This window comes from Anabrus simplex, chromosome 6 (genome assembly GCF_040414725.1).
Source record: "Anabrus simplex isolate iqAnaSimp1 chromosome 6, ASM4041472v1, whole genome shotgun sequence".
NCBI classification, from domain to species: Eukaryota; Metazoa; Arthropoda; class Insecta; order Orthoptera; family Tettigoniidae; genus Anabrus; species Anabrus simplex.
In genome coordinates, this window is record NC_090270.1 from 251,165,345 (window position 1) to 251,191,647 (window position 26,303).

General features: G+C 37.1%; 1 protein-coding gene across 1 annotated transcript in view; it reads right to left on the reverse strand.

The window, feature by feature from the left end:
* Positions 1–6,569: 6,569 nt before the first annotated feature.
* The window catches only part of LOC136875956 (protein brambleberry), a 146,638-nt gene continuing 126,904 nt past the window's right edge, over positions 6,570–26,303 (reverse strand). Inside the window, exon 11 of the mRNA XM_067149573.2 lies at positions 6,570–9,328. Within this exon, the coding sequence (XP_067005674.2) occupies positions 9,187–9,328 (142 nt within the window). The 3' untranslated portion in view covers positions 6,570–9,186. The remainder of the gene's footprint in view (positions 9,329–26,303) is intronic.

Genomic DNA, 26,303 nt, shown 5'->3' on the forward strand with positions numbered 1-26,303 from the left:
TGTGGTGGATAATTCTTTTTTCGTGCAGAGTAAAAAAAAAAACACCACACACACACCGGTGAACTGGGATGTTAGTTTTGCAATATGGTAAAACCTCATTAAATCAAAGTTGTTGGGACGCAAAAATCGGGCTTTGAATTACGTGTTTTCGAATTAACCGCCAACTTGTGCTTCAGAAATGCAAACCCTTGCCGCATCAAAAAATATTCTAAGATCCGTTATTGCATGCAATTAACACTGATTCACAGTTTAAACCTTTCAAATGCAATGGAAAAGAACCATTGCTAAAATGTATCCAACAAGGTGAATTTACAGTATTCAAATAATGCACTTCGATAACTCAATGACAAACATAACCTCATGCAACAAAAGAAAAGTACTTTATTCATTGGATTACTGTACTCTATGCATTTTTAGATGCCTTTTATTTGCACGGAAAGTACCCGATGCCCTTAGAACTCAGTGATTTATGAAACTTTCCTATGACGAGGGGAGGAAGTCTTTTTCGCTTCCGTCTGCATTCCAACACAGTACAGTGACCCCATCCCCTTTTAAAAAGTCTGTTTGGGCTAGGCATAAAAAAAACCAATGCAGTTTCATTGGCATCAACAATATTGTTCGTTGCATACGATTGATTATAATTATGAGCCATGCTTTTTCGCCAACTGTCAGCATCATCAAAGAAAATCACAAGTTTTCGTGGACTCTGCTTTTTTGCACACTGCCTTGTTACATGATACTGTGGTGTTCCTTAAAACGCTGAATACAAAAGAATTACGATTTCACTCAAACTTAGCAGCTATGAAACAAACTGCCAACACACCAAAGTGAATGAAAGTGCAGAAAGCTACCCCTGCATGTTCTGGAAGACGCATTCTATCGTGACACGGAGAAATTTTGAATTTAAATTACTGTGTAAAATACTATTTTTTTATGTACAGGAAGTTTTAAGTTAAAAGTATGAATTGTTTTCCGTTTAAATATGACATATGGGGGCAGTTTTCTTCCATCTGCGGTTACACAAAGCATAACTGTAAACCCAATATCGAAAACTAGGTTGAGCCAGGAGCGTGTTGCCAACATTGATGCAAATAAAACCTGCACACCAATTTAGTAGCTCAAAGTTTTTAAAAGAAATTTGCAGGGATTATTCGCATAAACACGGTATTAATGTTTGGCTTTCAACTTAGTTTTTCTTTTTCGCTGTCTCCAAGTGAAAGATAAACTATGAGAAAGCCCTTTCATCTTAGTACCAGAAAGTCCCCCAGAAAGTCAGGATAATTATCACAGAGAAAGAAAAACAGAATGGCAAAACAAGCTATGAAAAAGTTCAAAATTTATCAACATACCTACCCCTTAAAAAAAAAAAAAAAAAAAAAAAAAAAAAAAAAAAAAAAAAAAAAAGTGCTATGTGATGCCTAGAAGATTACATAATATTTTCTAAATTCTTCCACAGAAGCAATATGCAGAATTATTATAATAAAACCAATTCTTCTACTAATAGGCATCACAAAGCCACCTTTTCAGTCAATTCTTTTATTTTTGGTGATATGAATTATACATATTGTAAAAGGAAAAAGTGTAAGACTCAAGACTCGGACACCAGAAGCCATTTCGCACTTTTCTTAATAATTCAGGCTTTTATACTGCAGATGTTGACTAATCACTTTAAAAAGAGAATTTGCCAACAAGCATTCTATTGAAAGTTGTATCCGAATTTTAAAGTAACATGTTAAAAAAATGAGCAATCTTGACTAGGAAAGTAATGAAACTGAAAAGTAAAGGGATTTCTCATGTTCCATAGCCTTATACAATTGATTCTTTGCAGTATCACATTGATTGTCATCATACCTAAAACGATGTTTGGCACATTCAATTTTATTCTTTTGAATTTCATTTTAATTTTTGTCCAAATCTTTTATTTCTAGAGTCAAACTAGCGAACATATTACCATCTATTTTTAATGGAATTACATTTTTTTTTACATGGACTAGAAAACTTTCACAATACAGCAAAACAGTAATTTATGTCTATTAATTTAAAAAAATTATATTTAAGAACAGGGTGTAATATACCATTTCATGACAATTTTTAGACAGCTCTGTCACTAAACAACTCAAATTACAAAGAACATTAAAAAAATATTACCATATAACTTTAAACAGAAAAAGGATCACATATAAAAGTTATAAGAACTTGTTTACTGTGCATGTTTTCCTAGCTCTTTAATTTACCTTCACTTAATCAAAATGTGACACTGGACATTGTTACTAAGACTTGAAACTACTGTACAGCTGTTAATTAAAACATTTTCTTCTTTTTAAAAATATGTATATACACAACAAACAAGTTAGGATTTTAAAACAATATGCACAGGAAATAAGTTTTAATTTATTTTTTTAAAGATAACATTTTGAATATGACATAAGAGGTCATTTTATAGCTGCTAAAATAATATTTGCTATTATACTTCATTATCACAATATTCACACTAAAAAGATACACACAGTTCACAAAAGCATGGCAAAAAAAATTCAAAACACTGGAAGAACACTCCCTTTTAGGGCTACATATACATACGGCTAAAAAATATCACATCAAATAAGAAGAGTAAACTACTCCTTTCAATGATGAACACCTCTCCTGTGTGTTCTGTTCTAATAAAATATTCCATTACTTGGTTAACTCATTCCTGAAGGAAAGTGAGATTCATTATATATTTGATTGCCATAACAGTAAACAATATTACTCTATAGCTCAGCAATGACAAGCGGGGTCAAAACCTGGAATGTACCATCAGACCAAGCAGTCACAGGGTTACTTAAAAAGTCTTCTTGTTAGCACAAGGGTGCTGTGTAGCAAATTTAGTAAGACTTCGGCCTTAATTACATTTTGCCAATATTAATTTCAGAATCTCTAACGTATTACCGAAATCAAAGATTTCATTAATTTTCTCACTAGAATCACTAATTGAGGGGGTTGCAATAATATGTTAGGGTTATCATAAATAATACAGAGTAACAACCAGGCCTATGCCAAACATGCTCTAGAGAAAGTAGGGTTTCTAGAACAGGTTACACAACAAGAGTTATGTCTTTCCTTTGCTTAATATTTCCAACGAAATAATTAAAGCATCGCACCATAGTTCACGTTCAAATATTTTTTTATATTAGCCCTTTTTTCTCACTGATAATCCATTATCATTCCCATCAAACCCGTAACATCTTTAAACTCTCAAGTTCTTTTAGATATATACAAAATGGAAAGCAACAGCACATAAATATAAGGGTGTTCAGGAATATTCTACAATAAATAATGAAAGAAAATTAATCCTAATGTACAAATTAAGGGTCTCCTTCTGCTACAGGTGTATGTTACAAATGAAAATTATAGTTAGGAACTTTAAAAAAAATTAAAAAATAAATACACATACACAAAAGTTTCATATAGAGTTCAGTACTCCCAGCAAGCGAGACTCCTTTGCCTTTCTTGTTAAAGTCTGTATTATGGAGACATTTCTAGATAAGATTTTGAAATTCCCAAACTTTTTTAGACAAAAAATACCATTTCTCTTATATAAGAAAGAAAAATACAGAAGTCTACCGACTAGACAGCATCATTCCTTGTGGGCAGTAAAGGATTTAATTTCACCACTACTAATACAGCAGAAATTGTGTAATACCGGAAACCCGTTTAAGTCAGAATATTTCTGTAGTCTTTCCGTTCCAACAATCCTAGTCACCTGTATAAAATGGGAAATTTCTGTTCAGAAATGCACAATTATTTTCAGATTTATTTATTCTTCGAGTGGTGGCGGTGGTGGTGATTTTTTACTATCTGCATACCTACCAATTATGTACATACGTCACGCTGTAAGCAGTTTTTAAGTAAGATAAAAACAGGGATGGACTGTGCAATTATTTCATGTCATTTCCCCATTGACACAATTCTGTACCTAAATTTCCTACTGATAAACATTCAATATAGTATGGTATTTCGAAGAGTACAGATGTCTGCGGTCAGCGAAATGAATAAAGTGTACTAACAACTTGTTATCTTTGAAGTTGGAAATAGATCTTATTAAGTATTATAAAGAAACTAAAGTGGGTGCTAACAATAAACGCAAAAGTTTAAAAGTGGAAAAATGTAAGTGTATGGAATTCTGAAAAACAAGGCCAAAATAAAAAGTGAGTGGCTGAATAAGAATTTAAGTCTTAATTTGAAGAAGCAGCCAAGAAAAACTGGAAACGAGGACATAAATGCAATAATGTATGACTGGTTTTTGGATGCAAGATCTCATTGCCCATTTCAAAACCTATTCTACAAGCACATGCAAAATTGATGGCAGAGAAACTAAACAAAGATGATATTCAAGCATTGGTGGATGATTGGGCAGTTTTTGTACCAGACATAAAATAACATTTGAACAAGTAAGCAGGGAAGCAAATGATGTCGATATGGATGTTGTCAAAGTTAAAAATGAAAGTTTAATTGCAGGCTACCAGCCAAAAAGCATTGCGACCTCTGACGAAATAGGTTTGCTTTTTGCACTTTGCCAAATAAGATGCTTAAACTTAAGGGCGAAAGATGTGTCAGTGGAAAACAGACAAAGAGGAGAATGACCATTTGCCGTGAGAAAACTTGGGAAACCCTTAGTAATTTGAAAAGCCTGTAAGTCAAAATGCTTCAAAAATGTTCAATGACAGACCTACCATTTTTGTGGCATTCTAACAGAAAAGCATGGATGATTTAAAAAATGATGGAAGACTGTGGCGACGAAGAAAAAGGAGGCGACAAAATTGCAGGAACTGGTAAGCTTGAAATAGTAATTGTTAATACAGTACAGCATAATGAACACGCTAAAGTTTTAATTTTGTATTATTGCATAGGTAGTGCAGCTGTTGAACCTTACTAAAAATTCAAGGCTAGAGATGTGTTACAGAGACTGATGGCATTTGACGAGTTCGTGAAAAAGTCAAACTATAAAGAAATTATAAAACCTATCTTTGAACTACTAACTTCGATTGAGAAACAGTCAGCTGTACAAATTGAAGCAAATAATTATTTTATATTTGTGTAAAACACAATATAGCTGTGTAATACAGTAATTCATTTAAAATGTTAGTATATTTTATTTACCTATGTACAGTACATAAAAATATTACATAGTACGGCAGTTGAACCTATCTAAGCCAGAAACTTTTACAAACCAGAAAAGGCTATGGTCCCATAGGATTCTGGCTTACACAGTTTTCACTATATCTGTATCAAAGACCATTCCCTACAGCTCCTCACAAGATGGTTCAGCTTTGCTCACCAGATATCCATACCTTAAGCAGAACCAGGACTACACACAGTAGAAACTTTAATAAATAACCATGCTGAAGAGCACAAATAAAAATAGAGAAAAAAGAAAAAGAGGGATTTATATCACAAATTAATTTAAACAAACAAAACTTAGCATCAGTGAACTTAATGAAAATGAGGCAACTTTGTTGACAGTTCAAGATGTTGATTTCCATTGGAAACCTGACAGTTCAAAGCCAACAAGGTGCTTCATAGAGGTACCAGAACTAACAACAGAAACCATCTGAAATGAGGAATTGAGTTGCCAAATAAAGACTTGTCACACTTGACAGTGAATGTAAAATTATGTCTAAATACTAAATTGAAGCTGAAGAGCGTAAGGAGAACCATAATAGTCGGAGATAGATATAGTGTGTGCTGTGCTCAACGTCAGATAGTTGAAGAACTATGATGGGGCTGGCTGTTAGCAGCTGAGGCAAGAGGCCATACTGGTATTAGGAGTACACAATACAGTTTAATGGGAGAGTTATAATTAGGTTGTCTATATAGATAATGTCCACAAAACTACAAACAAGATGATATACTGCCAGTGACAAGTTGTATGCATTTCTGTATTTTTTAATTTTTTGTTAGTGATTTAACGTTGCACTAACACATCAAAGGTTTTCGGCACTAGAAGGATGGGAAAGGGCATAGGATTGGAAAGATAGCGGCCATGGCGTTCATAAAAGTACAGCCCCAATAGTTGTCTGGTGTGAAACTGGGAAACCAAGGAAAACCATCTTCAGGGCTACCAATAGTGGGATTTAAACCCTTCATCTCCCGAATGCAACCTCACAGCTATGCGACCCTAACCAGATGGCCAACTTGCTCGGAGGATCCTCCTTTTTTCATGTCATTATTAGTTGGAGAGTTCAATATATGATGATAATCTTCCTATAGAGCACTGGGGGTATACTAGTTACTTAAAATGTATGTGGATGAATGTGTAACTTTAGTTACTGATGATGATGATGATGTGTCAGAAAACAGAAAATATGAAACAGAGATAATAGTGACCAGAAAGAAGTTATACAATCACATGAATCATTCCAGTTCAGAGAGGAACACACAGCAGCTCGTAATGTGAACTATCACCACCAAAATGTCCTAGCAACAGTTCCTCCAAGGACTAGTTACAGCAGACCTTTAACTACTAGATTAAGTCAGGAGGAATAAGGGGCAGAAGAAAAATTGTCCCCTATATTTTTTGCACAATATTTCTGAAGGGCATTTTGAAGCCACTTTGAAATTAAATTTTGAACACACTTTAAACAAAGCCTCTATTTAGGAAATAAATGGAGAAGTGCTAAGGTACAGCTTCTTAAAGAAATATGCAACCAAAATGGTATTATTCATAACTGGACAATTACAATGTAGGGCAATGAATATGATAAAATATAGGATCCAAATAATATTCATCAATTCAAACATGGGTTAACAAACCCATGGTGCAACAGCCCATTAAGGGTCCTGGCCTGCCAGGATGACAGGTGCCCAGCCAGATGATCTGCAATACTGGAGTATCATGTGGTCAGCATGACAACTTCCTTGGTTTTCATGCCTGGGTACACTGATCGTAGTTTATAAATGTCAATATCCATGTTGATTTCCCAGTTTCGTGTGAAAAAAGGACTTTGACTCCCACCTAATCAACACTATAAGTAAGACAAATTCTTAATCTAGCTCATTAGAAGTAGTACTAGTTTCGGTCAATATCTGACCACCCTCAGCTACATATTACATATGGTATTTTTCGTGACTGGACAATTAGAATGTAGGGCAATGAATATGATAAAATATAGGATTCAAATAATATTCATCAATTCAAACATGGACACACAAACCCATGGTGCAACAGCCCATTAAGGGTGGCTGAAGATGGTCAGATATTGACTGAAACTAGTACTGTTTCTAATGAGGTAGATTAAGAATTTAGTGTTGATCAAGGTGGAGTTTTAATAAAGTCCTCTTTTTTTTTTTTTTTTTTTTTTTACACGAAACTGGGTTCACTGACTCGTGTAATAGGCAGCTCCTAAGTTTGTCTCGTGAGGCTAAGTGAACCCCGTTCCAGCCCTCAGTCTAGAATCAAAACCCCTGGACTGGCAATGAATCAAACCCATGGCCTCTGAATAAGAGACAGCCACACTACCCCTATTCAGCCATGTAAAAGAGGTGATTTTCTAATGTAATAATATTATATCATGACATGTTATGCACATTTCTAAATAGTCTCTGAATGATGAAGATATGTATAAAATGGCAGAGAAGGTGGTCGCGGAAACAAACTCTCACTGTAAGCAATGACCTCAATCCGCCTCAACGAAATGCATTCTGGCAGGATTACTGGAAGTGAAAGATAGGATGATCTCAAGTTATTGCATCAAGAGGCATTCTGACCAAATATCTCCAAGTGTCAATTCATCCTCCTCCTCGCTGACCCAAGGTCTTGCAACAAGGATGATGTAATGTTAAATTCTGCTGTATCCAATGATCTTCAGTTCCAGAAGCTGTTCATACCTCCAAAACACACCAGATTTATTCAGCCGCTGGGAATTTTTTCTTCCCTATTTATAAGAATTTTGTGATCCACATAACACTGCTTTTCTAACTGCTGAACCACTGATGACGGACAGGTACAAGCATCTCAGCTTTGTCCATACGGATCAATGTTGACCGGATGAAATGGCAACAGCAAACAGGCATCTTGTGTGATAAATGGATGCCCTTACAGCTTAAAGGGAAAGTTCACAGGGTGGTCATCAGATATGCCCTCATGTAAGGCTCCAACCACTGGGTACGGCAGAAGCACAATCAACAAACGCACACCACAGAGATGCAAATGCTGTGGTGGTCTGCAGGCACTACTCCGACTGATCAAGTGTGTATTGAGTATGGACAAGGATTCTTTTTTTATCACTGAGAAACTAGAGCAGACAAACTCCATTGGTATAGGTATATCACGCAGCGTGAAGATCATCCTGTGCAGAAAGCTCTTGCAACTGCAGAACCAAGGAGTCGAAGAAGCTGAAGAATAATGTAATGATGAATGGTTGAAACTGCCTTGAGGAGGAGGAACATCCCTGTTGCCATGATACTGAAACAGAGTGAATACTCTTTATGGATCAAAAGAGTCTACGCTGAGTGATACTTTAGAGTGCCTGCAATGTGGGCATTTACATGGCCAAAGAAAAGATTATGAGAATTCTGATGTTCATTAGGCAATGATTAATGACTGACACCACCAAATCTTTACCTATCTACAAGCTTTCACCAATTTCCAATTCAGTATTCCACAGGATCATTAACTTTATTAAACAAGGTCATTCAGGACCATTCCAAACACCCACGGAAAACAGTTTCAATTATTTAACTGCCCCTGTATCAACCCTGATCTTTTTCAAACTTAGACATGGTGAACAATGTTGCTGTTTACATCATAATATGATCAACAACATTCATCTTCACTCTGTTTCATAAACTGGAATGTTATTTTTGTTTGTTGCAATTTCTTTTAACCTAATCTCATTAGAAATACACTGTTTATAAAACTCTTAAAAGAGTTGAACCTCAACTAAATTTGGGCAGTGTTCATGGTTCTCCAACTCAGCATAGCTGTCATGGCTCTCCTGCTTTCGCTTAGCAGCTTATGTTTTATAAAAAGGCATAACTTTATATCCTCTATCAGATCTGAAGAGTCTTATTCCTCATCTACAGAGAAAAGACTTGACATTTGTCATCTTCCCTAATCCTGTTTCTTTCCTGATCCACTGATACAATAACCTTCACTGCTTAACTCAAATGCCCTACTTCATGGGAATGCATAGCCTATCTGACATCTTACTGTTGTGAGCTGTTTAGAGAATGAATTCGACACATGTCACTTCCAGGTGTAGAAATATTGCGACACAGCAGTCCAGTGCGGCACTTGGCCTGACAGAGAGGCCGCGGTGTTCCAGGATGTGATGATACTGGAGATCCACTGAAACAATACACATACCTCATTATCTACAATGTCATTAAATAGCACAGTAAGAAATAAAAAGACAGTACCAAGTCAGAATTTGGTGATTCAGTAGAAAGTGGACCCCTACAGTATTATCCGTTTCTGGAAACAAGTTTACCAGATTATTTGTTCAAATTACATGGTCCGAGCATCCTAATTGAATCATGTTTTAAAGATCCCACATTATCTGTTCCTCGAAGAAACGATTTTTCACATCAACCGTCCAGAAATTTTGGTCCCATCAACGCTACATCCTCAATCAAGTGTTTTTCAAGATGGTCAGTATCAAATATATAATGGATTTGATAACTTTTGAGAATCGATACTTGCACTCGAAACCATATTCTGGAGTACAACATAATATATTCCTACTTGTATATTTCAGAAGTTCTCAAATGTACAAGTTGAAATTTGTTATGTATAATAATTCCACCACCATTACTTGTAATAAAACGAACATGACCTTTAGAAGTCGAGTAGGCTTAATGGTAATTTATGTGGTAAAAGACACAAAAACTTACTACATATACCCGGGATGAAATAACAAGAACGAAAGGACGGCTAAGTCATACCTATGGATCTTCACATTAACATCTTGTTACTGTGGTAATTAGAGCAAGTACCGGAAAACTGATGAAAGTTGCTTAAAAGATCATCTTTGAATCGCATTTGCCTGGTGTTGTTTAGGGAAACCATGGGAGTCGTAAAAGCAGAGTGGCCACAACAGTTGGAAGGAGACAAAGCGTATTCCAACAGCTCTATTTGATTGAATGAGTTTCATCAAATGTTCATACTTCTAAACTAAAAAGAATTATGCTTTGTCCAGAGTTAGATGTTCTTTTGACAGACATTTTGCGACTGTATCACCGAGCAGGTTTTTGGCACTTCTCTCGGGGCACTAGTTACTGGGCTTTCACACAGAAATTAAGCCTTGAATGTTTACAATATGCTTTGAAGTTTTCTTATGTTTCATGGATTGAGGTATTCTTACTGCTGTAGTTGGTCATGGTTCACTTCTGAGTAAGTGGGACAAAATCTTTACAAAGTTCAATTTCTCTGCATTTTTGCTCATTTTGACATGTTAGTGTAAGTGAACTTTCAAAGTTGCTAAATCTTTCAATCTTCTGACACCATCAGGCATTATAGACCAATACGATTGTGTTCTCTTGACCTGAATAGATGCTCCACCTTATATAAAGCTGTGTGAGGTTGTGGGATATCACCGTATAGAGCCCAAATATAAGATGGAAATTTTTAAATTTACACATATATGTTAAAATGTCCTTATGAAAACCAGTTGTTCAATATGCACAGACAAACATTTAAAATTTTGTATCATTTCCCACCTGCAGTGGTTTGTGTAGTGCGTGTCAAAGCGTTTCACAGCTGAGCTCAAGATAACGAATACAAGATGGAGATTTTTTACATTTTCATATTTACCTTAAAATGTCCTTATAAAAATCACAGTTGTTTTATATATACAGCCTAATATTTTAAAAGTTTGTATCATTTCCCACCTGTAGTGGTATGTACAGTGCATCTCAATGCACTTCGCAGCTGAGTTCAAGGTCACAAATAAACCAAACTTTCTAGAGTTTTTATTATTTTTTTTCCCCAAGTAATTTTGTGACTTGTGGTTAACGACTGAGAGAATCAAATATAATGCACTCAAGCATTTCTGAGAATGGGCATTTGAAACCATATTGTCAACTACAACATAATCTTAAAACTCAAGCAGGCCTAATGGTAATTTAAGCAGTACAAGACTTGCGCTATGAAAACTTGCTATATATACTGAACCAAATAATGAGGGAAGACTTTAAAAAGAGGGGGGGATTTCGTCAGGTATCGGGTGTGCTTTATTTTCATTTCTTTTTTTCCAATTCTGGCCTACTTTGGATTGCAGGAAACAACTGGTTTACGCTTTGTCTTTATTTCTCCTTCCAGAATTTTTTCACCCTTGAGCGTTGTGTTATATTTTAGAGAACTATAAAACTATTTGTGATCGATTGTTGCTTGGCTTAGCGTTATTTAGTAGCAGATTTTTCCATGAACTTGGGTGATCAAAGTTACTGACCTGAAATAAGTTTTTACAGGAAGGTGATGTAGTTTACAAGGTAAAACTGAATTTATAGCATTGGTATTTTAATTTACAAGGCGTGTTTTTTAAGTGCTTTTCTCGCTATGTGCACTTGCAAGCTCTCTCGTCGACATTCGAAGGCAACGTTGGAGTTGATTAGTAATACCCGTCAACAGCTGCTCCGTAAAGAAAATCAGAAATAAAAGAGAACATGTTTCCGTAATAAATACGTAAATAACGTGGCCGATGGCAGATGTTAACTCGTTAGAAATACAGCTGAGTAAACGATCGCTTAATTTTAATAATCTACACTGAAATTAAATAAGAAGGGGATACATCTCAAGATATGGCAGAGTGCATCATTGATTTCAAGGGTAAGTTTTATATTTTCTCGCATCTGGTTAAATTTCGGTAAGGCTATTCCCAACTAAATTTATAGTGAGAAGGTTATCAATTTTCTACTGGCGCTTGATATACGTTTTCATATGCGGTTAAGTTAGATGACACTGTTTGAATAAGGAAACTGAAGCGTTTGGCACAAAATGTGACCTTCGGTATAATTTTCTCGCTATGTGCACTTGTGAGCTCTCTCGTCAGCATTCGAAGGTGATGTCAGAGTTGATGAGTAATACCCATCAATTGCTGTTCCGTAAAGACAATTTGAAATGAAAGAGGAGAACAGGTTTTCGTCACAAATGCGTAATGATATAGTTGTTGATTCCCAACGGGAATCTGAAATATTTGTCCCGAATGAGTAAATTTATAATACCAATATATAGCTGGAAAATTTATAATAATGTCCAATAATGGACCATTTATATTGGTATTATAAATTTACTCATTTGGGACAAAAATTTCAGGTTCCATATGGGAATCAACATCTATATCATCTGATGGCCAAGCAGGCATCAATTTTTTGGTAAAGAGACAAAGTCTCTCATAGTGCATTGGCACTGCCGGTGGCTCCAAGCAGCCTATGCAGTGGCCTCCATGGAATGCACTAGCCAGCATCTTGGTGGGTGTGCTAGGTACCAACTGATGAGCCCAACCAGCACACGAGGGCAGAACGCTGGCAACCAGGAATGAGTTCGCTGGAAAATTTATAATGTCCAATAACGGACTATTGGTATTAGAAATGCGTAAATTACTCGATAGCAGTTGTTAATTCGTTAGAAATACAGGCTAGGTAAACAACCTCTTAATTTTAACACTCTAATCTGAAATTAAGTAAGAATGAGATACACCTCAAGATATGGCAGAGCGCATCACTGATTTCAGAGGTTAGTTTATATTTCCTCGCACCTGGTTAAATTTCGGAAGGGCTATTCCCATTTATTTATAACGAGGATGTTATCATTTCTCTACTGGCCCTTGGAATATGTTTTCATAACATATATACCGTATTTACTCGTATATTAGACCCCCCCCTGGTGTTTTGGGACAAAGAAAATGAAAAAATAAATCTCACAAGACCCCCCCTCCCTCCAATGTAATTCGTCAGAGAAGAACAAAGATTCCGCTTCAAAGTGGGTGCAAGCCTTACTGCAGCTCAGATGACATCACACAATTCGTGAATAGTTTTGTCTGTATGACCCACGCAATGAAAACACGTGTCAGTTCATGCGGTACATCTGTGTTTCGTAGTTGACAAATGTCACCTCCGTAGCATAGACCTACTGCAGCTCTGATGACTTCATACAAATAGGAGAATAGTTTTGTGTCTGACCTACGCAATTAAAGCACACCTCAGTCATGGTATATGTCTGTTTTTTGTAGTTAACACATTGACTCCCATAGGAGCCTTAACCCGCGAGGACTCGCCGCGCGGTCTTTTCGACCGCACAGTCATTTATTCACTTGTAATCTGCAATGAACTTACATCTCGTCTTGCTCTTGCTTCTCTTATCCTTCGCTGGAGAGTTGACAACGTTAGTGCAGTAACAGTTAATCTAAATTTGTTGTCCATTGTTAACGGGAGGACAAAACTCTGACCTCGACGGAAGTTGCGGTCTTTTCCACCGCGCGCGAGGCCCTGCGTTTGGCGTTGTTCGTTTGTTTGTGTTCCGTAAAGATACGTTTGCGTAGGATTTTGGGTATTGAAAAAGAGGACCAACTTCACCAAACTGTAAATCAGACAGACAATGGTCGCTGTGCTTATTGTGACAGAAAGAGGAATCGGAAAACGAAAACTAAATGCGTTTCATGTTCACGTTTCATATGTAAAGAGCACACATGGCCATCATGTGTCCAGTGCGCGGAGAAGTGTTGAAATCGTACAGGAGGAGGGGTATGATGACTAAATTCTTCAGCATTTGTGAGATCTGGCAAGTTCTGAACGGTTTTCCTGTATTGCACTCAGTGTTTAGTTCCAAGATTTGTTTTGAAGCAGCCATAGGTGATGAAAATTACTAATGACTGGTGCATTGGGACTTGAGTGGGTTTTCATTCTTTAATGTTTATTATTGTTTGCATTTTACATTTCCCGAGTTCAATGTTTAAACATCGGTAGCCATAAGTTCTGATGGACAGATGTTCAAAGTAGTCAAATGAAATGAATATGTCTTTATTTTGTGTCTGGTAGAATTTTTTCTCAGCTGATTAGACATACATTTGTGTAATAAAGCTATGATATGACGTTTCGGTGTATTGTGTTCGAAAAAATAATTTGTGCATTAAATAATGGCCCATGGATTCTGTGCGGTCGAAAAGACCGCGCGCGAGTTCTGGCGAAAAAATATCAGTGCGAGTTCTCCTGGGTTAAGGCGGATAACATTTTGCTAGTGTATTCTCCCGTATCTGCCTTACGGCGCATAAGAACTTGCGCGAAAATTTCAAGTTAAAAACCACGCTACGGATCGTAATTCTTTCATAGATGGTAGTTAGAAGAACGTTCTGTCCTTCATTAACATATGTCAAAACAGTAATCACCCAGCAAAAAATTGTTCTTTCCGGGCACATTCCCAGCCGGCGCTCTGCCTCCATTGTCGTGTTAGTGCCACTAGCAAGACACAGTATGGCAAGCAGTAAGTTTATATCTGTTGAAGAGGCTGTTGAAATGATTTATAATGATGATTCTGGTGATGAACTCATCCCAGATATAGATAGTGAAAGTGATGAGGACGAAACCAACAGTGCGCGATAATACTGAAACACCAGACCGTGTTCCTCTATCTGACACCTCTCCGAACTATTTTCCCCCGTTACCCGAGTTTTAAGGAAATGTAGAGGTTCCAAACAGTGAAGATATGTCCTTTGTAAATATATTTATCAGTGACAGTTTTCTTGCGTATGTTTGTGAACAGACTAACTTATATGCACAGCAGGTTATCAGTACTGCACCACGTCCATTCACTAAATATTCAATCTATCAAACTTGGAAACCTGTGTCAATGATCAAAATAAAACAGTTTATCAGTTTGATGTTAGTTACCGGAATTATACAGAAGCCGGATCTAAAAATGTTTTCAACACCTGTATTTTCCAAGACAATGTCCAGGAGGAGATTCAAAAGTATAATGTTTTTACATTTTAGTGACAGCAATAACTATGTAAACAGTGCAGAGAGGCTCTATAAAATCAGGCCAATATTAGAAAAAAATTTCAGATCAGTTTTCAGTGGTGTACAGTCCCGACCGAAGGATCGCTTTAGATGAGGGCATGCTTGCTTGGAGAGGTCGCTTACGTTTTTGAGTTTACAGTCCATCTAAAATAACTAAAAATGGAATTATGGTTAGGATTGTGTGTTAATAAAAAACTGGATATATATGCAAATTGCTTATTTATGATGCAAGTGGAATGTCCTTAAATAGTACTGTCCTTGAACCTCCCAGTCCATATTTAGGCCTAGGTTACTCTGTTTACATGGATAATTATTACAACAGTGTTGGTCTTGCAAAAACCTTACGGGAACAGAATACTACTGTTTGTGGGAAAATCAGGCAAAACAGGAGAGTACCAAAGGACTTTAAGGACCATCGAAAATCATTGAAAAGAGGGGAAATGACATTCAAACGTGATGGAGAAATTCTTCTTGTCCCTTGGATGAACAAGAAAATGATCATAATGATTTCATCCATGCATTCTGCTGAAATGGTTGAAGTCACTTCAAAATTCGGCAGAAAAACAATGAAGCCATTATCCATTGCAGATTACAATCAGCACATGCATGGAACAGACACAGCTAACCAATACCTTGCTCTATATTCCTTCACGAGAAAAACTTGTAAATGGCAGAAAAAGGTTTTCTTCTATTTACTACAGTGCACCCTTTTCAATTCTTTCTGTCTTTTATATAAGTCTAATACCAAGACAAAAATTACCTACTTACAGTTCTTACAGTTTCCACATACTATCTTGAAGGTCATAATCCTCGTACCACTGTCCCAGTCTCGGCCCCGTCCCAAGTCAGAACAGCCCCTCCGACACGCCATCACTAGCATCCACCCCACCACATTCCATTCACCAGGCCCCCCAACGAAGAGCATCAGCTAAAGATCCCCCATCACGTCTGGATGGAAAAGTGAATTAACAGATTCTTCTCAAGTTTCCACCACTAAAAACTGACCCTTACCCGACAAGATGATGCAGAGTTTGTCTCAAGAAGAAAAAAGTGTGTGACACAAGGTGGTACAGTACGAAGTGAGGTGTCCCTCTGCACCCTGGAGCATGTGACATCAGATATCACACCTTAAAATCATACTAGAATCCCTTCCACACGTATGTTTTAATTTTCACATTATTTCCAAGCATAATATACGAGCAGTAAATATTTTTACTTCACAGTGCAGAAGGAACGACTGGCAGGCAAGGACTTTTAAAAATGGCTATCAACAGCGCCATGTGCCCTCACTCCATATGAGCACTGTGGAAAGGTTTGGAATTTAATCCAGGCTTTTGGCACGCAATCTAGTGATTAGAAATTGTATACCACCACCTACCCTACTGGCCAACATTCTGATGGTGAAATTTTTTTATTTTGGAACTGCAGTCCACATTCCTCTCTGATAACAGGATAGACAGGGAAGTCAAACTGAAAACCACAGCACACGTGATTACCTACACTTGACCGTAATGCAACGCAGTCCACTGACACGCAGTACACTTTACACATTGAAGCAGTCAGCCCATAGAACTACCACAACGCCGTCCTTGGCTCACTGCGTACGAATGACATAGCGCTGCACAGACCGGCCCGTGCGATGACGTCATAGGTTTCGTATGTTTGAGCCTTTCAACGCCCACTGAGGTCTGTTGCCGAAGCAGCTCACGGGCTGGGCCGCTGTGAAGGACTCTGACAGTCCTCTGACTCTCTCTTTAAAAAAAGTCTGTTTGGACTAGGCATAAAAGAATATGCAGTTTCATTGCCATTGACAATATATTGCAGTGCATACGAATTGATTATAATTATAAGCCAAGCTTTTTCGCCAACTGTTGGCATTGCCAGAGTTCGCGGATTCTGCTTTTTCGCATGCTGCCTGTCTCGTGACATTGTGGCATTCCTTAAAACGCTGAATACAAAATAATTACAATTTCACTCAATCTTAGCAACTACGAAACACACTGTCGACACACCGAAGTGAAAGCGAGGAAAGCTACCCCTGCACGTTCTCTGGAAGGCGCATTCTATCATGACACGGAGAAATTTTGAATTTAAATTACTCTGTAAAATACTAATTTTTAAAATGTAAAGGCAGTTTTAAATTAAGTCTGAATTGTTTTCTGTTTAAATATGACAAATGGGAACAGTTTTCTTCCATATGCAGTTACACAAAGCATAACTGTACACCCAACATCGAAAACTAGGTGAGGAAGAGCGTGTTGCCAACCTTGACGCAATTAAAACCCGCACCCAAATTTCGTGCCTCAAACTTTGGTCAGGTTTAGGTGTGGTAGGCCTACTGCTTAACTGACAGACACAAATGACTGCCATTACGTTCTTTTGTATTAATATTGCACTATACGATAACTTTATCCCTTTTTCCTACAGAGTCGAATATGAAGCGAGACGAATCTTCATAGCAAGTTTTTAGGACCGCATGCCCTTCCTGACATCAATCTCATCCAAGGAGCTAATGAGATGAAACGAATGACAAAAGTAACTAAAACTGCATACCTGCCAATTTTTGAAAAGGGCTATCAGTAAAACTCACGTGCAGCAAAAAATCAAACAATTTTTGACATACCCCGGCTTGACGAAAATAACAATACTTCTGGGCTACAAATTACTAACATAACAATCAAGAAGAAATCCATGTTAAACAGCATCAGGCATGGTGAATATTAGTTTGGAGCATACATGACAGGACTTCCTTGATAAATTAAGCAGATATGCAATAATTGAAAAAGGCTTTACACAATAAAACTTGTTTAACATAACACAGGCAAGAAATGATGTAATACCATACCTGACAACTTTCAAAAAGACGCGCATGCATCGCAAAGCCTTGAGACGTAATGAAAAAGGACGGCAAGGGGGTAGATTATAAACAATACTAATACAAGTCAAATATATGTTATGATCACTCTTGAAATTAAATATAACACAAAGTTACATCTTGATGAATGCTCATCCGTTTCCACTTAACACTGAGAACACTTCCCGTGATCGTATAAAGCAAGGAAATTAAGTAGAATATGCCTCCCTAAAAGACTGATAATATCGTTTCTTAGTCAAAATCATTAACAACACCACTAAAAATACTAAATTGCCAATAAATTCGTCACACTATCCCACGAGTTTTAGAACTACCGCCAATGTTACTCACACACATAAACAAAGCCTTTCACAGCTGCTACGAAGCACGACGCAGTTACTAAAGTTGTTATATATAAATTCACAGCCGGCTACTTTTCACGAATTTCTTTTCTTCAAAATCGCAGCCGCTACTTGTTTGGGAACATTTCAGTGAATGAAGTAGCAGCTGAGGTAGAACAGGTGACAACAGCACGGTGATAATCGATAATGTGATTATACATTTACCGATCAAATTTACCCACTGCATCTCGTATTACCAGCTACTATTGAAAGTCAAACAAATCCTATTTGACCGCAGAAAGTGAAACCAAGCGCGGATATTCAAAATCTGTACAATAACACTGTTCATCCGTACAACCGTAAAACACACTCAAAATCCGTACATTTTAAGGAGAAACCGGAATACGTGGCAGGTATGTAATACACACTGCAAATCACATGCTAGTTTGATTTTAAAATCACAATCGTGACCTTTATAGCTTCCTGAAATTTTTTTTGAGAAAATGTTTTGTCTTAACAGCAACCAGAACTCCTGATCTTCAAAATAGAAATATACTCCAGAAATTTATTGGACATGCATGATCTGAACTCTGTTCTATTTACCTTCACAAGACTGAAAACACGTTCACATTCTGCACTGCTATGGGGTATGGTGAGAATAGAGAGCATTACTCTAGACATTCAGTTATGCTTCAGAAGTCCATCGGCTCCACGAATTCTTGATATTTGTGCCCAACTGGAATCACTCGCAGCATCTTGATTTGCAGCCGAAGAGTCATCTACCTGAAGAGCTATGGACTGCCTCTGAAGCTCATTTATCAACTCGTTTGTAGTTTCATTCTCTTCCTTGCATAACATGATAAGAAACTTTCAAAAAAAAAAAAAAAAGTGCATCTTCAATGTTGTCTAACCTAGCAACTTGAGCATGCTTTAACATAATCACATCCTTGAGTGGAAACTTGTTGATATGTAGTCACAGACAGAACAAAAGTAATTTCTCACTGATGAAAAGAAGAGGGATTTATCTGTATCCTGGAGATCATTCACTACATTCGAAGTCTGAATGCCAATAACTGACTCATCATCACTTAAATCGTTTCTTCGACGATGTGCAATATTAATATCACACTCACATACCATGCAAAAAGCAAATTTTTCTTCATTTCTTGATTTTAGTATGCATGGAAAATCAACAGAATAGGATTCTTTAAATGACTAAGTACTGTTTCTCATTGGATTTATTCATGATAATCTACAATAGGAATGTAAGTGTTTGAAAATGCCTGAGAACAAATGTCTCGATACGTACTGAAAATCAAAATGAACTTGGATCACTGAATGTCACATAAAACCCAAGGCAGTCAAACACTTCATTAAAACATGTCAAACATACAAAGTCTTAAACCATTAAATGAACACGACGCCAACCTCACGAACAAAGAATACGTAGATGGTAAAAAGCATACACACACGTGAAACAAATGTAATTCTTCTTCTTCTTTATAATTTAATGGGCTTCGCTAATAGCGATATACCCAGTCACTGGAACGAATGTAATTAGCCCAACGAATACAGGAAACTGCGAGACAAGAAGTTATAACACAAAAACTCAAACACGTCATTAAAATATATCATAACCTTAAAAGGTAAAAACTTTCAAGGAATGCCAACTTCATGAACAAAGAACAACACTCATGTGTTCAAAGGATACAGGTTAAATCACAATGAGCAAACGGAGCGGAACAAATAATTTTCGGAGCAGAGCCCGTCGACACCTAAGATTCACACCAAAGAGGATTCACAAGGAAGAACTGTTATCCCGGCTTTAAATTCAATCCCAATAACGACTCAAACATCACATGGTTAAAAATACCAATCATACCAAAAAAATGAGTTATCGACTATCGTGAACTTGCCTTCGACCAAGACCGAACGTGCTTCGATCCACGCAAACAATCGATTGTACGGAAGTGGAGAGATTATCGAATGTTAACGTTTCAAATTTCTGTGCATGAAACCGTAAAATGACACCGTCCATCCATAAAATGTTGTAATTTCTGTCCATTTTACGGATAAACTGTAAAAGTTGCCAGGTATGAAACTGACTATATTTACTTTATATGTAGGCCTAAAAGGCATGTGTTCACCATTTATTCTTTTTAAATTTAGAAATACTCCCTTCCAACAAAAATAGCCAGTAAAACTCATAATACATTCATAAGTTTGTTGAATAGTATCGAATGTTAACATGTACAATTTATAGCTCTTTATAGCCTAGAAGTTATATGTTCACTGCACAAAATTTAAGGTTATCGCATACTGATATTGGACACCCCTTACTATTTTTGGCTGTAAATGTGGGGGAGAAGAAAAGGGGGTCTAACACGCGAGTAAATATGGTAGTAGGGTCAAGGCGGGTTAGGTGGCGCTGTTTGAATAAGAAAACTTAAATATTTGCCACAAAATGTGACCTTCCATATAGTTTTATCGCTATGTACACTTGCGAGCTCTCTCGTCGACATTCGAAGACGATGTCGGAGTCGATTAGTAATACCCATCAACAGCTGTTCTCTAAAAGAAAATTCAAAACGAAAAGAGGATAACACATTTTCATAATAAATACGTAAATAAAGTGGCCAATAGCAGTTGTTAACTCGATAGAAACAAAGGCTGAAGTAAACGGTTGTTTAACTTTAATGTTGAAAACCTACAACCTGTTTTCCAGTCAGTGACAGGGTCAGGGATGGAATGAATGAAACCCCCATCTTGCAGCAAGGATAGGAATTGTGCCGACTGACGAAACCTGTCACACTTCCCCTGGCGCAACGATTAATGAGTGACAGATGAAATGAAATGATAGTGGAGAGTGTTGCTGGAATAAAAGATGAGAGGGAAAACCTGAGTACCCGGAGAAAAACCTGTCCTGCCTCCGCTTTGTCCAGCACAAATTGCACATGAAGTGACCGGGATTTGAACCACGGAACTCAGAGGTGAGAGGCCGACGTGCTGCCGTTTGAGCCATGGAGGCTACTAATTTTAATGTTATATACTGAAATTAAGTAAGAATGTGATACACTACAAGATACGGCAGAGTACATAACTGATTTCAGAGGATAGTTCATATTTTCTCAGGTCTAATAAAATTTCAGAAAGGCCGTTCCCATGTAAATTTGTAGTCAGGAGGTTATCATTTCTCTATGTGTGCTTGAAATTATGTTTTCATAATGATGCAAGTGTAATGGACTAGTATAACTTGGAAACAATTCTCTAACCCATGGGTGAATAATGGAAATACCGAGCTTGATTAGTAAATATTATTATTATTATTATTTACGTAGTTATGTATGGACTTTATTTGGTATGAATCGTGGTCCTTATTATTTCTGTGTTGTATGTGAGGTTATGTTATGACACGTCAGCTGTATGTATGAGTTTATTTCATGTAAGAACAAGTAATTAATAGTATATCATTTATTAGTACCTGTATATTTGATGTATAAATTCAATGCAATGTTGTGCAACACAGGGTAATAGTCCAGAACAATGCACTTTGTCACTAGAGGTTTATCAAACATTCGATCCATTTGTACACAGGTTATTGGAGACTCTAGAAATTATGAGAAAACATGTTGTGTCATACTTTTCTAGAAGCCTGGCCAGGCAGTGTATATAAAGAGGAAGACTTGGGAGTTGGAGTTGAGATGTTAACGAGATTTGTAGGGAAAGTCGTTAGCCGAGTGTGTGAACCCATGTTGTGATTCTGTTGAGTTGGTAGTCGGTTGACATGTTAATGGAGCAGTCTTCTTCTCTTCTTTGTAGAAGTGTTTGTTCAAAATGGTGGTTTATTAATCTGTGTAAAATATGTATATATATTTTGTAAATAAAATAGTGTACACAATCGACAGCATCTCATGTTTTCTGCCTGATGTCCCTCCCAAAATAGAGAATTGAGGTTCCACTGTATATATATATATATATTGCTAACTGAATTAATGTGCTTATGCTTAGTGACTGCGGATTGTTTATTTTCAACCAACATACTTTGTGAATGATGCAATACTTTCATGACATCAAATAAGGAGACTTTTAACATTATGATAATAACCGAATCTGGAAATAGTTCATCAACGACGACTTTTTAGACTTGTGGATTTTGGAATATTTGCATGGCACTGAAATATATATATTATATTACATTGTATCACTTTAATACTAACACTAATTAAATTAATAGTAATACAAGAATGATGAGTGATAAGATTAAATTAAGATGAAATAGATTCCTTACTACGGGAAGAAATACCAGGTAGAGAAAATCGACATAGTAGGTCTGATGATTGGAGCAAGGGGAACGATTCCCGCTTTTGCCGCTAATTTCTGGAAACAGATGTCTCTGCCAGTTACAACATTATGGGAGATTGCCATCATAGCCTTAAGGGGCTTACTGATAATTCTAAGAAATCACTGTTACAATTAGGTTACCTTCAACATTTCTCAAGTACAGTATATCTATTTCTCTTCTAAAAATAAATGTAAAAGTATACTTTGTCACAAGGCAGCCTCTGCATGAGAGGAAGTGTTTCATAAAATTAAAAAAAAATTAAAAAAAATAAAAGGATAAATTCCTAAAACTAATATCATACATGTAAGAAAAAGGTAGTACATAAAATTTAATAACATTTGAAAAACAGATTGGGTAAGAATTTTAGACTAATCTTCTACCAGAACATCCATGACAATAGACCGGTTGTGAGTAGCAGCATCATGTTTACAGATGATCCTTAGTGGTGCATAAAATGTCTCCACAGTGCTTTCTTGAAAGTGCGAATAGCACTTAACCCTCTGATACTTTCAGGAAGGAGGTTCTACTCACAGCAGGCAATTACCGTGAATGATTTTTCGTACATGGCAGATCTATGGGTAGGTAAAGCAAGGATGGAATTATTAGTAGAACTGGTGTTAAGACTGTAATAAGAAGCTAGGTATTTGAAATATGAAGTAAGATAATATGGCCGTGAAGAATGAAGGATTTTATGGAGATGGCATAGGGTATGCACAGTGCGACAGATTTCTAGTCGGGGCCAAGATAGGTGGTTATATGAAGGAGTTACAAGGTCATAGTACCGTAAGTTACAGATGTATCTCACACATGCATTTTGACCACGTTGGAATCTGCTCAATAACTTTCACCCAGCGTCTCTATGAATCACATCACAATAGTCAAAATGAGGGAAAACCAGAGCTTCTACCAGAATTTTTTTGAGCTTTTCAAGAAATAAGTATTTATACTCATGCAGCATGTGCAATGCAGAGAATATTTTCTGGGTGATGTTCGTAATATGCGTTTTCCATGAAATGTCACCATCAAAAGTACCGCCTAGGACTTTTACTGATGACGTGAATGGTATGTTAGTATTACATAACCTTATAGATAGAATCTCTGGTCGACTGACCTTCGCGAGTAGTTTCAGGTATGCAAGGATGATGGCCTGTGTTTTTGCTGGGTTTAATGTAAGACCCCATCTCAAAGACCTTGAAGAAAACGATGTTAGATCCTGATTGATTTTGTCTATGGCCAAAAAATTAGATCTGGAGATGTTTGGAGGTACAGTTGTACACCATCAGCATAAATATGGTATTTGCAGTGCGTTAAGTTTTGGGAGACATCATTAATGTAAATAGAAAAAAGAAGGGGTCCTAACACCGACCCATGGGGCACACGCCACTGCACGGACCGCCAAGTTGATTTTTTTATCCTATCTGTAACATACTGCCGACGGCCATGCAGGTAGGAATGCAACCAAAGGACGGCACTGTCCGAGAAATGGAGGGAATACTACTTTGAGAGCAAAATGTCAATATCAACAGAGTCAAAAGCTTTGCTCAAGTCTAGAAGTATTAAAACTGTTACTTCTTTGTTGTTCATTGTCTCTCGAAAGTCTTCAGTGACCTTCAGTAGTGTCGTTGTAGTACTGTGTGCTTGATGAAAACCAGATTGTAGTGGGGTCAAGTAAGTTGTAAGTCGTTATGTAGTCTGTTATTTGTCTATGAGCGATGAACACTAGAGCTTTGGACAAAGCAGAAAGTATGCAGATGGCTCTATAGCCAGATGGTTCAGAAGGGGAGGCTACTTTTTTTCAAGGATGTATAATGCCCGCTTTCCATGTTTCTGGAAATGTGCTCTCTACAAGGGAAGAGTTAAGTATGTTAATTAGTGCAGGTAATATCGCATTCCGAATAATATTTACCATCTCTATTCCTATACTGTCATTTCCTTTCGCCATTGATGTTATCCGATTTATAGCAAACCTGACTTGTGAGTGGGTTGCTGGACGGAAGTAGAAATTTTCTGTATCCGTTCGAGTCTTTGCATAATTCCCATCTATAAATTCCCATTTCAGGGCTGCATTTAATGTGCAGTTAGATGAAAAATAATCGTTCAGTTTTTCCTAGGGTATATTTTGTCATCTTGTCCTTTGGTAACGCCAAAGCTCTTTTATGGATTTCCACAACACAACTGTTGAAACATTTGGTTGAATTAAATTGTAAGCGTGTCATAATTTTGCGTTTCTAATCTGTTGGGTTGTAGCGTTTCTCAGTCTCTTACAGTTAAGTAGATAGTCAGAAGTGCATTGTTTTCCAACTCGTCTATAAGCAGCATCGTGTTCAGCCATAAGTGCTCTAATCTCATCTGAGAGCCAGGGAGCTGGCTTCCACAAAACTCGAGCCTTCTTTTCAGGGGCATGTCTATCGTACAGCTCAGTCATACGTTGATTGAAAAGTGTCACTTTGTCATTTATTTCTTTAAGCTTAAATATGTCATGCCATGGCACTGCAACTGCGTCTTGTAAAAGTTTATTCTTATCAATTCTTCGTTCATCTCGATATGAAATTATTTTCGGTCTGAACTTGGGACTTTTAATAGAATAGGCCATAAATATAGCATCATGCCGCAATATACCTGGGACACTAATTTGACCGTGATGAAGAACTAATTCAGGTTGGTTTATGGCAATGAGATCAATTAAGGTGTGTGATGTGTCTGTGTGATGTTTGACACCGAGAGGGAGAAACGTTAAGTAGCAAGCTTTAAAAGAAGTTAGAAGTTGGGTTGTCTGAGGAGAGTTAGGTTCAAGAAGGTTATTGAAGTTGCCCATAATAATTATATTTGAATAATCAGTGACTAAATCTTGTATTCGAGCCTCTAGATTATATAAAAAACCCACATTCAGTGGCTTATATACTACACCCAGAAGACATTTTACTTCACTCAGTTATTTCCAGGAACATGAACTCAGGTTTTCACTCGTACGGACCTGGAGACAAATTATAACGTATGCGGCGGTACCTCTGGAGGGCTTACTTAATCTTTCGGATCTAAGCAATATATAACCCGCCAGCTGCAGTCTTTCTATGGCGTGGTATGGTTTTAACCAAGATTCCAAAATTAATGTTGCGTGGAAACTGGGAGGCATAAAGAGAGCGTTTATATGGCAAATTTTTAAAGTATTACTGTACGAAGAAAGCTGGTGGTTAAGCAGTGGGTTATAAAACATTATTTCCTGGTCACACTCTTAGGCAATGAATTTGAGGTTATACTTAGCTATGTGCGAGTGCGACAGAATGACTTTGGCTGTCATTTTGAAAAACTCTGACAAGTCTAATCGATCGAGTTGAAACTTGAAGGCGCGAGCTCAACATTCGCGACCTCTGCACGCTTAACAATGCAGATGCCAGTCCACTTTCTGAAAGAGTTTAGTGTAGTCTCATTAGAAAGGAATTTCACTTTTTCCATATCCATACCGAGGCTATTACAAGACAACTATGCACTACGCTGGCTAATTTCACATGGTTATGATTCTAATCCAGATATAAGCTATATAACTTCACTGAACTACACAACACAATAAATTTCTAACTTCTGAATGGAATACAAGCACAAGTAAGCTCACTTTTTCTATAAGGACGCATGGCAATGACTTTTACCAGAGTTGTAAATCACGTTTCTTTCACAAGGGATGACAATTTACATTTCAAGGCTAGGAAAAATGTGATCGTACTCATAGTAAGCGGTAACAGTGAAAATTTGTGATGCGATAGGTATGTTTCAGTATATG